An 18,473-nucleotide genomic window follows, 5' to 3' on the forward strand; every position below is an offset into this window, starting at 1 on the left:
CTTCCTTCTGAATCTTCAAAAGTACCCTGGATGTTAGAGAAAAAGGTGGAAAAACATATCCCTGTCCAAGGAAATGGAAAGGCATCCTTCTTCCGGGTTTATGTTTACCAAATCGAATGAGAAAAGCATTGAACCTATGTTCAGCGAATGTAAAACATCGAACGGTCGCTTCAGAAAATGTTCAATCATTGAATATTTTAGGGAAAAGAGACAGTGGACCAACATTCATACTGTAACACACACCACAGTATATCAAACCCATCCAGGTGGGGGTTGTGCCCCCCCCCCACTTATATATACCAACTCTGAAATCACACTACAGTGGGTAAAAAAGGCAAATTTCCTGAAGGGGAACCAACTAGATGCCTCGAGACCCAAAATCCTGAGGTATTCCTTCACAGAGACCGAAATCTATGAAAAAACCTTAGAAACAGATCTAGATAAAAATCTATTTTTTCCCCTGTGGAAGAAAAGCCCTTTGAACTGAGGTATCTTGACAACACTCCCAGGAAGAAAATTCTGTGTGAAGGAGTCAAAAAGGACTTTTGAACGTTCTCTTGGAATCCCAGCTTGTATGAGAGATCTCTCCCTCAAGTGAGAGATTCCTGACACTTGGAAAAGACTCTGCAAAGATAAGCAAGTTGTATAAGCTATAACTGGAACTAGACACTTTGTGAACACTCTTGGTGCCGCGCATAGTCCAAAGGATAAGGCAGAGAACTGATAAAGGTGTGTCTGGATCACATTAAGAAACACCTCAAGTCTACATTAATAAAATGTGATGACAAGCATCTTTTTAATCTAGCATTACCAGGAAACTTGAATGAGGAAAGAGAGGTAACAAGACTGTCAAGTGACATAATTTTGAACTTGGGCACATTCATAAACAGGTTCAGGAAAGAAAGATCCTACACTGGTCTCCAACAGTTTCTTTCTTTGGCACTGAGAACATGACTGAATAAATACCTTTCCCAACCTGGGAACAAGGAAATAGTTCTATCACTCCTTGGAACAGCATGCGATGAAGAACAGATGGAAATAAGAGTCTGGTCTGGTAGATGAGGACTAAGCACCTGAAAAGGAGGGATTTCTTCCCATGCCTTGAAGGATCCTCAGAACCCATTTGTCAGACATTATCTGTTGCCAAACAGAAAAGTGGAGATTCAGACTTTCTGGAAATGAAAGAGGACTGCCAGAGTGAGAGGAGGGAAAAGGGTTCCTTATACAGTTAGTCTGACTTTTTGAACTACCCTTGGGTTTTAAGGGTTCCTGAATTCTTCTTTGATCCCCACTTGCCATTCCCTTTTAAAGGATTCTTTACGTGCATTTTGTTGAGAATGTTTGTTTTTTGACAACATTGTATGAGGGGTTAGAAAATCCCTTAGCAAATGTGGAAAAGGACGGCTGAAAAATCTTATCACCTCTGCAGCAGATGAACCAAAAACTAAAATTTTCACATTGAGAGGTTCTGAGAATGCAGCCAGGCAAACATCCTCAAATCAGTACAAATATCAAAAGAGTCCTACACATAATATAAAGAATGAGTAGTGACTTGTATAATAAAAGAACATTATTTAAAACAGATTTTTCCTCACAAGAAGAAACTGCAGACAAAACATTCCTCAAACTTTCAAAATTAGTCAGAGTAAACTTTAATACATTAGCCTGACCCTTCAAAATTCTGAAAATCAAAGTTGCAGAAGCATATACTTTTTTCCCGTACTTACAAATAATCTTTTCCATCCTTATCAGAAACAGTAGGATTAGAATTAAAGTACAGTTGTGTACACTTGCCATAAATGTAGATGTTTGAGTGCATTCACAGTTGCAGTCATCACATTTGAGTTATCGGGTGCCAGGATAGCCCTCAGCCGGCCAGAATTCCAGAGGCTTCATCATCATGCTTTGGTTGCTGTTGCCTGTAGAGTGATGTCAGGTCATCAGGGCTATAAACAGAGGCAGCTGACACCATTACATCAGTTTTTCTGTCCATAACCTATCAGGAGCCCCCTTTATAAGTGAAGGCTGGGATCTGGAAATAGATCCTCACTAGAAAAGAAATAAAATTCAATACCCTATGTCTCTTCCCAAGGAAAGGAGAGGAGAGAGGAGTGTAAAAGACAAAAGGGGAAAGGAAGGGGGGAAACCAGGACTGAAACAGTGAACACACTCGAACATCTACATTTATGGTACGTGTACACAACTGTACTATGTTCTTCGTGTTTCACTGCTGCAGTCATCACATTTGGGTAGATTCCCAAAGCTAGGTAGAAGGGTGGAGGCAGCCCCCTAGGGATTAGGGGTTGGAAAGCATGCCCTGCAGGACTGCAGTGGCAAACCCTGCCCTAGATTTAGAAAAGAGTGGCAGATGATAATGTTTGGAAAAGGTGTGGACAGATTTCCAAGTGGCAGCCTCCAAAATTTCCCTAGTGGGAACCCCCCTGAGGAAAGCTGCAGTGGTGGATGCTGCTCTTGTATAGTGGGCTCTGATCCCTTTTGGGGTAGTTACCATATTTGTAGCAAAATTGGATGCAGTGTGCTATCCATTTGGAGATGGTCTGCTTAGATATGGGCTTTGCCCTCTGCCCCTGAAGCAAAGCTTACTAGCAGTTGGTCAGATTTTCTGAAATGCTTGGTCTTGACAAGGTAGTATCTAAGCTGTGTACATCAAGGAATGCAGGATCCATTCACCCTTGTTTTGCAGGTTAGCAAAGAAGGTGGGAAGGTGAATGGATTGGTTAAGGGCAACACTAGAAACCATCTTTGGCATGAAGGAGGGGTTAGTTCTGAGGGTGACCCTTTCTGCATGGAAGATAATGAAAGGTTCCACTGCCATAAGAGCCTGGAGTTCAGAGACTTTCCTGGCTGAGGTGATGGCCAGGAGGAATGCTGTTTTCCAGGAAAGAAACTAACTCGGCAGAGGCAGCAGGCCCAAATGGAGGGAGGGTAAGTTTCTCCAGAGTAAAGTTGAGATCCCAAGCAGGGGCGGGTGCCCTTCTAGGGATTTTTAGATTGTTGGCACCCCCGAGAAACTGCTTGATTAGGGGGTGGGAAAACAAAGGTTACTCTGAATTGCAATGTGCAGAAATTGCTGAGGCATGAATTTTTATAGTGGAGAAGGAAAGGCCCCCTGTTTAGGAGGTCTGCCAGGTAGTCCAAGATTTGGGGAGGGAAATTTGAGACATAGTAATCCCCTGTGTCTGTAACCAAGCACAGAATTGTGCTTGGACATCTGGCTTCTTGAAGAACTTGCATGACCTGAGGGCTGAGAAGGCAAGACTGGTTCGGACTCAGGCTATGAGCCAAGCTGTCAGATTAAGTGTCTGCAACTGTGGATGCAGGAATTTCCCTTCCTCCTGTGTCAGGAGATCTGGGGTTTGCTTCAGGTGCCAAGGCGGTATCTTGGCTAAGCTCCGCAGCAAGGGGTACCAGTGCTGCCTGGGCCAATCCGGGGCAGTTTGTCTTCCCTTATTTTTATTAACACTCTGGGAAGGAGTGGTAGGGGAGGGAATGCATAGGCTGAGAGGAGTGTCCAAGGGAAAGATAGAGCATCCACTCTCCAAGCCTGGTGATGATGTTCCCTCGTGCAAAATATGCTGAGGAGGTGGTTGGAGGGGGAGGCAAACAGGTTGACCTCCGGGGTCCCCCACCTCTGAGATATCTGTTGGAAGACTGACTTGCTGAGTTGCCACTTGTGAGGGTCCAGTACCTGCCTGCTCAGTTGGGACTGCCAAGTTGTTGAGCATTCCTGGTAGGCACTGGGCTATCCGGTGAAGACCCATGGATAATGTTGTTGACCACAAGGCCATGGCCTGCCTGCATGGGGGTAGGAGTGGGTTCCCCCCTGCTTGTTGATGTACCACATCACAGCAGTGTTGTCTGTCTTTATGAGCAGGGTTCCTGGAGAGAGAAGGGATATGAATCCCACTAGGGCTTGTTGCACTCCCATCATTTCTTTTAGATTTATTTGTAAGGCTAGCTGCTGTTGGTCCCATTGGCCCTGTATGCACTTGCCATCCAAGTGAGCCCCCCAGCGTAATCTGACACGTCTGTGGTGAGGCTTTGGGTGGCAGGGGGTGGTTTGAAGTGTAACTCCTTGTTTTGCGCACAAGTTGTGGCCCACCACAGGAGTTCTGCTCTTAAGCAAGGAATCAGTGGTAGATTTATTTCTAGATCCTGAGAGTGCTGACACCATAGGCTCTTTAGGTACCATTGAAGTTTCCTCATATGCAGTCTGGCATATGGAATGAGTAGAATGCAAGAGGCCATGTACCCCAGGGCTTGCAGGATTTTCCTTGCAGTGGTGGCCAATTGCCTGAAGTAGGTTGGAAGAGCCAGTTGTTTCTCTGATGTAAGAAATGCCATCTGGGAAGTTGTATCCAAGCTTGCTCCCAGGAATACAATCTTTTTGGTGGGTACTAGTTTTGACTTTCTTGTTGATTGTGTACCCCAAGGAGGTCAGAAGTTTTTCCACAAAGGATAGGTCTTGGAGCAGCTTTTCTTTGGAGTCTGCCTGAATGAGGCAGTCGTCCAGGTAAGGGTAAATCTGTATGTTTTTCTGCCTGCAAAAGGCGATGGCAAGGGCCAGGCATTTTGTGAATACTCTGGGCGCAGTAGATAAACCGCAGAGCAGAGAATTGAAAGTGCTGTGATCCTGCTATGAATCGAAGGTATTTTCTGCAAGACTCTTTTTCGTTGGGAAGTAGCTGGTTAAGATCCCCTAATCAAATGAATTGAAACCTTGGCCATTCTGAGTATTTGGGTCTGCGGTTGCAGCCCAGAGGTCGTTGGTTGCTTCTGCAAGGTTTTTCGCGAAGTAGGCCGAGATGTCACCCTAAAGGACTCCGGTGGAGAAACAACAGCGGTAGTCGGAAAAGAGTATGCAGGTTTCGGACTGGTTTCGGTAATGTGAAGGGTTTCCTTGGGAGCCGGTACCTGCTCTGCGGCAAGGTAGAGACTACCGCAGTATATGACGCTGAAGTGGAAGCGTGCGGTATGCCAGACTCAGAAGGGGTCTCGGTAGCGGCCTGCACTGAAAATGTAGTGTGAGTCAGGGACTGCGAAAGCGTCTCACTGAGGCCCGATAAATCGACTACAAGGTTCACGGTAATGTCGTTGGTAGTTTTGATTTTTTGCGGTCCGTCTCCTTTGTCTTTACGCTTTTTAGAAATATCGGCAGCCGGATGGCTGCCAGACACCATAACCAAGTACTGAATTGCAGTTCGGAAATGCTTAGCTAAAATCTTAGCTCTGCGACGAATGGTACGCAGATTGAAAAAGGCACAGAGATGGCAGTTACGGACGTCGTGTTCAAGGCCTAGGCAAGTAATACAGTAAGAATGAAAATCTCGATGCGGTATCTGCTTTCCACAGGCAAGACAATTATTACCCTTCTCTGACATCAGTTAGAGCAAGAAAGAGAGATCCCCAACGGGGTACTTAGCTTTTTGAAGACTTCGAAATTCAATTCGGAAAATGTGGTCTGGAACAGCCGACCTGCACTCGTGCGAAATGCTTCTGCTTTGGGCTCCACTGCAAGAAAGACTGATGTAATGGCGTCGGCTGCCTCTCTTTATAGCCATGACTACCTGACGTCACTCTACAGGCGACAGCAACAGACTCCTGATGATGAAGCCTCTGGTATTCTGGCCAGCTGAGGGCTATCCTGGCACCGGATAACCCAAATGTGATGACTGCAACACAAACACAAAGAACATCTTAAGGTTTAGCAGAAGTAGCATTAACTAAAGCTACAGCTGCTGGGTCAGGTTTGGGAAGAGTATATAAAACTTGAAGGAGAAACTCCCATGGGGCGAATCAGAAACTAAGCTCTCCAATGAGCCTGAATCAGCGAGAAGAAAAAGTACAGTTGTGTACACTTACCATAAATGTAGATGTTAGAGTGTATTCACTGTTGCAGTCATCACATTTGGGTTATCCCTGCCAGGGTAGCCCTCGGCCGGCCTGAATACCAGAGGCTTAGTATTTCTGCGTCGGTTGCTGTCGCTCCAGGACTGACGTCAGGTTGTCAGTAGTATAAAGTAAGGCAGCTGACGCCATTACATCAGTTTTTCTTGCCCTAACCTGTCAGGAGCCCCCAAGTGGGAGCCAGGTTTTGGTGGAAGAACCCCACCAGTAGAAAGTAAATACCAATATGCCCCTTCTAAGGAAAGAGAAGAAAGAAGAAGAGGGGATGGAGGGAGGGAAACCAGGACTGCAACAGTGAACACACTCCAACATCTACATGTATGGTAAGTGTGCACAACTGTACTATGTTCTTCGTGTTTCACTGTTGCAGTCATCACATTTAGGTTGATTTCCAAAGCTGAGGAAAAGGGTGGAGGCAGTCAAAGAAACTAGGGGCTGGCTAGGATGCCCTGCAAGACTGCAGAGGCAAACTCTGCCCTTGATTTGGAGAAGATAGGCAGGAGGTAATGTTTGATGAAGGTATGAACAGATGTCCCTGGTGGGGACTCCTCTGAGGAGAGCTGCAAAGGTGGAGGCTGCTCTGATGGAGCGAGTCCTGACCCCCTTGGGAGGAGGCTTTTCGTGTGGTTTGTGGCAGAAATAGATGCAGTGTGGTATCCATTTGGAGATGGCTTTGCCCTCTGCCCCCGCAGCAAAGCTAACCAGCAATTGATCAGACTTTCTGAAGGATTTAGTCCTGTCTAGATAGAATCTAAGCTGCCTGTGCACATTTAGAGAGTGCAGGATTCTTTCTCCCTTGTTCTGTGGGTTAGGGAAAAAGGTGGGCAAATGAATGGATTGGTTGAGAGCCACACTGGACACCACCTTGGGCATGAAGGATGGGTTAGTTCTGAGGGATACCCTGTCAGCATGGAAAATTATGAAGGGTTCCACAGCCATGAGTGCTTGCAGCTCTGTGACCCTTCTGGCTGAAGTGATAGCCAGAAGGAAAGCTGTCTTCCAGGGGAGAAAGTTTAGCTCTGCTGAAGGGGCAGGTTAGAAGGGGGTGGGGGTTGAGCTATTCCAATACAAAGTTAAGGTCCAAAGCTGGGGTTGGTGCTCTTCTAGGTAGCCTCAAGTTGCTATCCCCTCTTAGGAACTGTTTGATCAGAGGGTGTGAGAAAAGGGGCTGCTCAGTGGGAAAATGACCAGAGATAGCAGAGGCATAAGTTTTAATAGAGGAAAAGGAGAGTCCACTGTGTAGGTCAGCTAAGTAGTCCAGGATGAGAGGGAGGGAGGGCAGTGCCGTATTGGCTTCCTTAGCCTGGATCCAGGTGCCGAACCTTTTCTGTTTGTCAGCATAAGACTTCCTAGTGCTAGGGCGGCTGGCCTCACGTATAACATCTAGAACCGGTTAGCTGAGGTTGGCAGATTGATCGGGGGTTAGGGAATAAGCCAAGCTGCCAAACTGAGTGTCTGCAATTGGGGATGCATAAATTCCCCTTCCCTCTGGGTCAGGAGGTTTGGAATCTGAGAGAGATGCCAAGGTGGTAGAGGGGACAGGCTATGCAGCAAGGGGTACCAGTGCTGGTGAGGCCAGTCTAGTGCTATAAGAATTGTCCTTGGTTTTTCTTCCTTTACTTTAAGCAGTACCCTGGGGATGAGAGGTAGTGGAGGAAGGTATAAGGGGAAGGGCGGGGCATCCACTTTCCAAGCCATGCAGTGATGCTCCCTGGTGCAAAACTTGCTGAGTTGATGGTTGGTGATGGAGGCAAAGAGGTCGACTTTGGGGGTGCCTCATTTCTGAGTTATCAGGGCGAAGGTTCTTCTGTTGAGCTGCCACTCATGTGGGCCCAGAAGATTCTTGCGCAAGTGGTCCACCAGAGAGTTGAGAGAACCCGGTAGGAATTGTGCTAATAGGTGAAGCTGCATGGCAGAGGCTGTGTGCCAAAGGGTCATGGCCAGCCGCATAAAGGGCAGGACTGAGTTCCTCCCTGCTTGTTGATATACCACATCACGGTTGTGTTGTCTGTTTTGATCAGTTGAGCCCCTGGGGAGAGAATGGACTTGAAAGCTATCAAAGTGTGCTGGACAGCTATCTTCTCTTTTTGGTCGATGTGCAGATGGATTTGCTGTGGGCTCCACTGGCCCTGTATCCACCTGCCATCCAGGTGTGCACCCCAGGCATAATCTGATGCATCTGTGGTGACGGTCTGGCCGGCGTGGAGTGGTGAGAAAGGTAGTCCTTTGTTGAGGGAGCATGCTGTTGCCCACCAAAGAAAATCTTTTCTGAGGCAAGGTATTACAGGTATTAAAGTCTTGAGGCTTTGACAGTGTTGACAGCAAAGGCTTTTTAGGTACCACTGAAGTTTCCTCATATGCAGTCTGGCATATGGAAGGAGGAGAATGCAAGATGCCATGAACCCCAGAGCTTGCAAGATTTTCCTTGCAGATAGTTGGGGGCTGGTGGCTAGTTGAGAGAGGAAGGCTGTCAGGAAGGTTTGCTTTTCTGGTGTAAGGAATGCCATCTGGGATGCTGTGTCCAGGCTTGCTCCTAGAAATATAATCCTTTGAGTGGGTACCTGTTTGGATTTCATTTCACTGATTGTGTATTCTAGGGAGGTAAGTAGGGACTTTACAAAGGCCAGGTGCTTGAGCAGCTTTTCCTGGCTGTCTGCCTGAATTAGGCAGTCGTCTAAGTATGGGTAAATCTGGATATTCCTTTGTCTGTAAAAGGCAATGGCCAGAGCCAGACATTTTGTGAAAACTCTGGGAGCAGTAGATAAGCCAAAGGGAAGTCAGAGAACTGAAAGTGCTGAGATCCTGCCCTGAAACCAAGATATTTCCTGCAGGATTCCCTGATAGGGATGTGGAAGTAGGCCTCCTTTAGGTCTAGGTTGGCTAGCCAAGCATCCTTGGAGAGCATGGGTAGCAGCTGCTGGAGGGTGAGCATTTTGAATTTTGGGATCACTAGGAAGGTGTTTAGAATGGATAGATCGAGGATGGCGTGCCAGGTGTACTCTTTCCTGGGTACCAGAAAAAGTCTGGAGTGGAAACCTTGGCCTTTCTGTTCTGCAGGAACGTGCTCTACTGCCCTCATGGAGAGCAGGGAAAGGACTTGCTTTTTCACCTCTGCTCACTGGTTTGGAGGTAGATCTGGAAGGGTGTGGAAAGAAAATTTGTATCCCTGGGACACTATGTTGAGAACCCAGCGGTCGTTTGTAATGGTGGCCCAGGTGATTACATGAAAGGAGAGTTTTCCTCCTAGGGTAAGTGGAGGTGGGCAGAGGGATGGGGTGGGGGAGGAGAATCATTGCAAGTTCTTACCATAAAGGGGGTGGCTTAGAACTCCCTAGTTTTGAAGTTGTCTGTGGGGTCTGGTTCCCCGGGGTATGGGCTGAACTGACCTGGTGGGAGCAGGAAAGGACCAGTGCATGGAGGGACAAAGCCTGCTGAACCTGGGTGGCTGGACCTGTAAGAAATCCTTTACTGTCTGCATAGATTTTGCTTTCTCTTCCATTCTTTTTTAAGACCTCTTCTGTCTTAGTGCCAAATAAGTCGTCTTTGTGCAAGATGGCATCCAACAATTTAGATTTAACATGGTCTGGCAAGGGCTGTTCCTTAAGCCATGCATGCCTTCTAAAGACAGAACCGGTGACTGCTGCCCTGCAAGAAGCTTCTAGGGCATCAAAACCACAGTGCAAGGTGTGTTTAGTTACTTGACTTGCAGAATGCATTAACTCTTGTAAGTCTTTAGATTCTGCACAAGCAGGAAAGGAAAACATTATCTGTTTGAGGAGTTCCAGGGTATGTTGCTGAAATTTTAGCATGTGGAACTGACAATGTAGTGCTCTGATAGCAAGAGTAGCTGAGGTATATACTTTTTTTTACCCCATCTGTCTAGTGCTCGGGAATCCCTATACCTCAGGGTCAGCAGTAGGATTTTTAAAAAGAAATGTGTGTGAGTCAGGGACTCTGTAATGCCTGCTTGGTTTTCTGGGTGCTGGAGGGAGGGTGTCAGGAGTCAGGCTGGATTCCAGGAAAACATCCTCCACAACATCCAGGACGGGGGGATGGCCAAGGGTCATCCAGGACTGGGGGGATGGCCAAGGGTCTGTGCTGTGGAAGATCTAGGAATTCCCAGAGTCTCTTTTTAGACTGAGGGTAGTCCTGACGTTCCCATTGGAAATGCTCCCCTAAGGTGTAAAGGATTTTCCCAAAGGAGAAATCCTCTGGGGGAGAGGCTGAGGGAATGGAATCCTCTGCTTCAGAATCCTGATAAGCAGAGATGGGGTGCAGGTCTTCATACTCAGATGCATCAGAGTCATCAGACTCCTGTTCAAACAAAACTTCAGGGGACAGATCTCTTTTTCTTTTGGAAGGGGTAGCTTGGCTTCCCCTGATCAGCATGATAAGGTCTTCTGCCATTTTAAGCATTTGAGACTGAGGCAGGGAAGCAGGTGTCTGAGATTCGTAGCCTGGGCCTAAGACACTTGGCAGTTTTAGAAAGAACGGTAGTCGCGAAATAAGTTAGTTTGTGTCGAGAATCGGTAGTGCGAAGTACTTCCTCAGCGGCTCCAGACCCATCCAAGGTAGAGACGACCGCAGGATCCTAAGTCGAGGAAGAGTTTTGCAGCATACCGGACTACGAAAGGGTCTCGTGAGTGGTCTGTGAATCCACAGAAGCGGGCATCAGGGGCTGCGAAAGCACCTCACTGAGGACGGGAGAACTGACAACTAGCATAATCTGAGCGTTGTCGGAAGGTTTGGACCTGTGCGGTCTGTCTCTGTCTTTACATTTTTTTGGAAGATCTGCTGTCGGATGGCTTACCAAAGCCATATCAGAACTCGAGGACTGTAAGCAAAAATATCTAGTTACAATAAGGGCCCGACTACGTATAGTTCTGGCATTGAACAAAGCACAGAAGCGACAGTGGGGGATGTCGTGGTCTGGGCCCAAGCAAAAAAGTCTCAGTGTGGTATTTGTTTTCCACAGGCGAGACAATTATTAACTACTTCTGACATCAGTTAGTGCAAGAAACAAGGATCCCCAACAGGGTACTTGGCTTTAAAAGACTTCAGCTTTAATTTGGAAGACAAAACTCGGGTAGCGGCCAACCAGCACTCGTGCGAAGTGGTTCTGCTTCGGGCTCCATGGCAAGAAAGACTGATGTAATGGCGTCAGCTGCCTTACTTTATACTACTGATGACCTGACTTCAGTCCTGGAGCGATAGCAATCGATGCAGAAATACTAAGCCTCTGGTATTTTGGCCGGCCGAGGGCTACCCTGGCAGGAATAACCCAAATGTGATGACTGCAACAGTGAAACACGAAGAACATCCAAGTATCCGTTCTGTCATCTTCCTGTCCATACTCAAAATCCTGAATCTATTCAGGAACACAGGTATCCTTTTTTCTTTAGCTAGGAAACACTTTATAAGGAGCAGCAATAGCCTGAATTAAACTCTGACCTAGATGTAGTAAACTACTCCTAAGGAAATTTGAGTAGGAGTAGATATATGTTTAGTTTTCTATTTTTTTTTTTTTTTTTTTTTTTTTTTGACGAGGTCAACACTGTTATTAATGGCAACAGCAGCAGCTGTCATAGGGATGGGGACAACATTCTGACAAAACAGTGAAGACTTCCTTGTTCCTTCTCACAGGGCCAACAAGAGTGACTCTTCCTTGCCCACCAATGGGGACCCCAACCATCACAGAGGACATGGTTAACTCTCTGTCCATAGTGGATATAGGGGTTACACCAGAGGGATCTGGAATAAAAGATGTGGTCTTAGAAACAAGCTATGGCCACAGCAGAGTCAACTACCTGCAGCTGAGGCAAACTCCTAGCCTGCTGTAGTGGCAAAGGCTGTTTGCTTAACTTTTTCATTTTGTGGCTGGAAGAATGACTGACTGTGGAACTGGTAGTTTGTGCCATGGCCAAGCCAAAAACTGTGCATATCTCTTTCCTGGGGGAAACAAGCAGCAAAAAACAGTGAAAATTAAGTCTTTAAAAGTCATTTTTTTACACAAAAACACAGTAAAAGGCACTTACAATACCTTGCTAGTCCCAGGATGTAACGTAATCACACTTTCTCCACAAAAGAAAATGGTTTTCAATTCAACAGTTTTTTGAAATAACAAGAAAGGCACTCATGTTTAAAAGTACAGTTAAATCTCATGAAAGTCCATTAAAACACAAACCAAACTCATAGCTTAAAAATAACTTTCCTAAACAAGAAAGTACAATAAGACAAACAATGTTTTTAATGTGAAAGTTTTTGCCCCAAAGGGAACTTATCTGCTCAGCAATGGAACATCACAAGCAGACCTTCAATCGTTGAACAAAATGACAGGAAAGCTCTTAAGGGCATGGCACACAAACCTGTATTTTACTCAGCTAAGCTCAAGCTGACTGAGGGTTTGGTTGCATGGAATGTGCCCTGAAGCTTTGAAAGCTGGATGCGGTTATATCCTATGTAGGATACAACCCATAAAACTAAGGCTGCTGCAGCAGTGACCAATATGATAAGCATATATATTTTGCCACTAACACAGAGGAAAAATGTCATCAATATGGAAAGAGACAACAGCTACCCAACTTTCATATGTTCCTGGAACATCCTTCACATCAGTCAGAGCATATGCCAATCACTTTACAAACAAAACTAACCAAAATTCTAGCATAGACTATAGAACACGCAAGAATGTACTGACAAATATGGCTTTCAATTCAATTTCTTACGTGGCTTCAGATAAAAGTAGAACTACCATGACTATGCTTTCTCTTCACCATATGCAGTATGGGGAAAAAGGTTACATTACAGATACAAGGGGGGAGCAACACAAACTGTACTAAATTATTTTAGCTGGATATATTCTCTATTTTGCTACTTTTCTTTCCTTGCTTGTAGCAATAGTTGAAATGGCCCCACTTTGTTTTGGTCTACTTACCCTATTTAGTGATGTAAATAACTTGTCTACTTAAATGAATTTCATGTGGCATTTTTCACAATGTTCTCCTAGGCTGTGCAATCTGGATTTGGTTGGGGAGGCCTCACTGAACACCCCCTGCTGAATTTTTATGAGGAACAAAAATTGTTACATTTAAATTCAACAATATGAGGTGTTATGGCTTCACAGAATTATGACTCACATTAGAAGCCTCCAAGTTAAACAAGCAAACTAAATATCCTGGTACATACTGGGATGTGCTACTATAAGGGGGAAGATGATACACTAACCATGACTCCCTGCTCATTAGCTTTTCACTCTGAAATGGTCAGATCAACCAACAACCTCTCTGCAATTTCCTGGCTTAAATCACAGTAGTGTTTCTTACCGAAAGAAAACTGAAGGTATCCACATTCTGTGGAATCATTCTTGACTTCAGTTCTGAGACAGCTGTCTCAGCGGAGACCAGCGCCTCCTTCAGTGTTTCCAGTGTCGCCATCATTTTCTGCTGTACATCTCTCTCTTTCTCTGTAAGCTGGTGAAGAAGCTGTTGCTCCCGTTCATTCAAGAAGTGGTGAAGCTTCGCAAACTCGGAAGAAATCTCTTCTCTTAGGATCGTAGCATTTTTCTAAAGAGGCAGAAAAAAAGGCAAATGAACTCCACAAGACTTCACACTGAACAGGTGATGGATTTATATAAAGACCCCCTCAAATTTTGCACCAGAGTGGGCTTAAGGGAAATGGGAGCCAAGGCAGTTTATTCTCCATATTACATAAATCCCTAAATTGAATGAGAAAAAAGTGAATTCTCAGTTTGTACTACTGCATTATGCCCCCCAACACTACAATGAAGAGGAAGATCCTTCATGGGCGGGGGGGGGGGGGGGTCTTAACAATAAACGTAACAGCTGTTGCTTTTTTCCCATATCTCTGCTTTGCTAATTTTGTCAGATAAAAAAAGCTAGTATGGTCACTAAACGCACCAGATTAGACTTTTAAATACCACTGGATTATGGGCTACATAACGCTTTAATTTTAGAAAGCTACCTCATGGACTGAGCTAAATATGGCACCACTGTTTATGGACAACAGTGCCTCTCACAACCACAGCTCATATGTGTTTAAATGAGAATACTAGTCCCACACCGTTACCAAAATTGCACCCACATATTCTGTCTAAATTGGGGGTTAACATTCTAAAAACCTAAACATACTGCAATCATTAAGACTAAAACTTTTTCTTTCAAACTGTAAATGAGTAAGAATGCAAAACAAGGAAAGCTGCCAGCTTTTCTTTAACATCAAGTCATTTGCTGAGGTTGTAATAAAGCTCTCACAAACGGACTAGTTAACTAACATTCTACAATCTCGGGCACATTCTCAACAACCAGAATTCCAGCAAGTTGGTGGAAGTACAAAAACTGTGTAACCCCTCCCCCACCATTACCTGCCTAATCTAATTTAGGGTAATGGGGAAGCTGGCGCTTATCCTGGCACTCAACAGGCATAAGGCAGAGAAATTAATCCTGGATAGGCAGCAGCTCATTTCAGCATGCATGCATGCACAAGTACATACATACACAGATGGGCAATTTGGATTTATTATCTTATTCAAACAGAGCACATAATCTACCTGCTGTTCTAACCCACTCTTCCCCAAAAACAGATACCAAATAAGATTCAGCAATGACATTTATCTATGAGGGAAACTACAACCCATTCCCAAAAACAGGGCGTAAAATCTAACTATGAACTATGATGTCCCCCTAAAAAATACAAAGTTAAAAGATGGCCAAGCAGTGTGGAAGCAAAAGGAAGGCGTGAAGTGTTCCACTCAAGTTTTGTGATTATACAACTTTTATACATCCATATAGTATATACGCATTCTGTAAACTGAAGGATACGCAAGTGGCATATATAATAAAGTAAGTATTCTGTAAAATGAAAAACATGTAGATGGCCAACGCCAAAATACTGTGTTACAGTAATTTGAGACTAGATTTTCACTGACGTAAATCAAAGGAAGTTTTCTGTATTTGCAACGTCTGAATACATTAGAATAAAACACACACACACCTGTTTGCAACACTAATGGATAACCATCACTGCTGTAAATGGTACAAATACAACAAGCTTCACATACAAATGTACATCTATGGATTTCCTAACCCTTGCCTCCCTACTTTCTGCCTTCAGTGCTCTTATAGAATCTATCCAGTTCCAAGTGATCCATGCAAAATAAACAGCAAAGGAGAACTACAGGGTTCTGTAGCACTAGTGCAGTTTTGCAGAAATCAGCAAGCTAAGCTGCTTTACTAAAGGGACATTAAGGGCAAAAATTGAAGAAAAAAAAAATAATAGCAATCATGTCACACAGTTCTAATTAATCCAATCCTGAGAGCTACACACTTACACTAATTGTATTTATTTTTTTGCTGCCTTGAATAATCTCATTTGAGCAGCTGCCATGACACAGGTTTTCTTAGAAAGCTATTTTTTACTCACTTTGGGAGTACAGCTGCAGGCATTAATTTGCCCTAGTCTCGCCTGTTACACCAGTAGTGAGATTTTTTTTTTTTTTGAGCTTCTGATGCTATCCCAGGTACGCCTTTCACCTTCTTTACCTCAGCCAGCCACAGTACTGCATTTGCTCAACAGTCAAGTAGAAACGACAATACACACAAAGATCAGTGTGCCTAGAGTGCTTGCAAAACTTTTCGCACTTCTTCTGTTATCTTATATAGAAGTTTCACATTAAATGTTAGGCAATGCATTTATGAATCCCGACTACACACAGGTCAAAGGGTCCCTAGAAATGTGCCCAGTAAATTATACAATTTGAAATGCATGTTTAGTCCCAAGAATTATCTTTGCATAGTAATATTCATTTAGAATCAAGTGAACTGTTGCATGTCATACACAACTTCCCATGCCATTCAAATGCTTTTGTGTTGCATCTTAACACATATCAATTCTTTAACATACGACACCCCTCTACTTTATATAACTATTGCTTTAATTTGCGCATATTCTTGTCAGTTTAAATTATGAATTATTCTGAAGGTCTAAATATTTATTTTTTTTACTTTTAATAACTCCAAGGGTAACAAAAAAAATCAGTCACTCCCATTCTGAAAGAACAAAATGGGGGAAATGTGATGATGAAAGCATCACAAAAGAAATAATCCACAAAAATTCTGGGCAGGCTTAAACAAGCTCCTGCACCCAGGCCAGGCAACCACCCCCACTCCAACAACTTGCAAACAACAGTGCCCTGTAAACATTGCTAACACATTCAATAGTTTCTTCACAGAAACTATACAATCCCTGGCCACACAGTTCAAACAAACAACCAGCCCACTCCACTACCCATGCCAGCAGAATACTACAACTACATCAGATCATCTATTTACCTTAGATCCAGTACCCATATCCTTTATAACATCTCTTCTTAAAAAACTAAAACCCACTAAGCTAGCAGCTGACCTTCTCCCAGCTGAGTTTCTGCAAAAAGCAGCTGAGGCCATTTCCTATCCCGTCTCCATAATCATAAATCGTACCTTGTCAGAAGCCTTCATACCCTCCATATGAAAAATGTCCCACATTATTCCTCTCCATAAAGGTGGTAGCTCACTAGAGCTAACCAACTACAGACCTATAGCTATACTCTCACCCCTGGCCAAAATTATGGAAAAGTGTGTCCACAAACAACTGATGGAACACCTCACCAAAAATAAAATTCTAGCCAACTCCCAACATGGCTTCAGGCCAAATCACAGTACCACATCAGCCCTACTATCCTTTTCTAATACCATCAATAACTTCAGAAACAATAATAAACTATCATCTGCTCTTTTCGTAGACCTCTCCAAGGCCTTTGATATGGTGAACCACATTCAACTCCTCCATACATTAAAAAAACTATCACTCAGCAATTCCACGCTGAAATGGTTCCAATCCTACCTGTCCAATAGGCAACAGGCTGTTCTATGGCAGGCCAAATTATCTACATGCCTACCTGTTACACTTGGAGTTCCCCAAGGATCTATTCTTGGCCCTCTTCTCTTCACCATCTTTGTTAATGACCTGCCCACAATCACCCCCCATGCCACATGCATTCAATATGCAGAAGATTCGACTATCATCAGCACTGCCTCCAACCTGGCAGACCTCACTGCTTCAACCCAAGACACCTTCAACCTAATAGAAAAATGGTTCTCAAGTCGACAACTAGTTCTCAACCCCAACAAAACAAAACTACTTACTTTCTCACCCACTAACAAGACTCTTCCCCACCTTCTCTATTACATCCTCCAATGGAATCACTATATCACCAGAAGCTCACACAAAGCTATTAGGTGTTACCATTGATAACTCCCTTAAATTTGACACCCATTTCAATCTTACCATCAAAACCGTCAATAAGCTTGGCTCTCTATAAAGTAAAACACTTTCTCACTCCTCACGCTAAAATTACAATTGCCAGCACACACCTACTATCAACTCTTTTCTATGCCTCCCCCCTCTTTACAAACCTAAACAAGACAACCCTTAACAAACTTGCTTCTTGTTACAATCACATAGCTAGATTTGCCAGAAATTCCACCTTTAGAATGCACCACTGCACTAACTTGAAGCAACTAGGGTGGTTACCAACTCCATTTCAACCAACTCAAAACGGCTCACCAGATACTGTATCACCCAGAGAAAACACCAGCTCTGAAAAACATCATTCACCCCTATATTAACCTGCAATCTTTACGCTCCTCCAATAAGATCTTGGCTCAAACTACCAAAGCCAATAATTCTGCTGGGGATTCTCTATTCTCAAACTTTGTAGGTAAAATGTGGAACTCCCTACCGACCATGCTCACCTCAGAACCCTCACTCCTACAATTCAAAAAAAAGCTTAAACCCCATCTCAATACTCTCTGGCAATGTCCCTGTTCCAAACCTGATTAACCACTATCATTTACCCTTCTCTTACCTCACTATCCTTAACCGCTTTTTAACAAGGCGCCTTGCCTTTGTAACTGACCTATGTTTTTTTTTATATGCTGCTATTGTTTTTTTTTCCCCCCCCAAGATGTGATGTATCTTTATATTGTATTTAGAACTCAACTATCTTCCTTTTTTTGCATTAACAATGTTCATATGTCTGTTATGTACTTGGAGCTTTTCTCCCCGGGCCTCCGCTGAAAATGGACATGTATCCAGTCGGACTCTCCCGGTTAACAAATGTAAAATAAATAAATAAATAAATAAAAATTTGTAAATGTCATCTCCTCCAGTACAGTCATCCTTACTTTAAGCCATGACAGGTTCTCAGACTGTTGATTATGCAGCTTGTTCAGCAGTTCTTGACGGGATTGTAAAGGACGAAGAGACGACTGCAAGGAGTTCTGAAAACAAACAGACAGATGTGAGTGAAAGATGCACACATATACCCGCCTGCTCACCAACAAAATATGCCACTTAAGTGACAAAGAACTTGTGCTGCCAGCATATTCTGCCCACTAACAAACAATTTTAAAGCTATAATATCTGTACAAAGAGGTAAAATAAAAAGGTAGAAGAGCAATTACATTGAATGTTCTGTCATACTACTGTGG

General features: G+C 44.0%; 1 protein-coding gene across 2 annotated transcripts in view; it reads right to left on the minus strand.

The window, feature by feature from the left end:
- The window catches only part of LOC122813701 (nuclear factor 7, ovary-like), a 181,163-nt gene that overhangs the window by 100,896 nt on the left and 61,794 nt on the right, over positions 1-18,473 (minus strand). For both annotated transcript variants that reach the window (XM_044086154.1, XM_044086155.1), the window contains exons 2-3: positions 18,168-18,263; positions 13,251-13,490 (exon numbers count right to left, since the gene is read on the minus strand). In XM_044086154.1, coding sequence (XP_043942089.1) covers positions 13,251-13,490; positions 18,168-18,263 — 336 coding nt within the window. The remainder of the gene's footprint in view (positions 1-13,250; positions 13,491-18,167; positions 18,264-18,473) is intronic.

The sequence above is a fragment of the Protopterus annectens genome, chromosome 10.part0 (genome assembly GCF_019279795.1).
Source record: "Protopterus annectens isolate FY-2018-M chromosome 10.part0, PAN1.0, whole genome shotgun sequence".
Taxonomy (NCBI): domain Eukaryota; kingdom Metazoa; phylum Chordata; order Ceratodontiformes; family Protopteridae; genus Protopterus; species Protopterus annectens.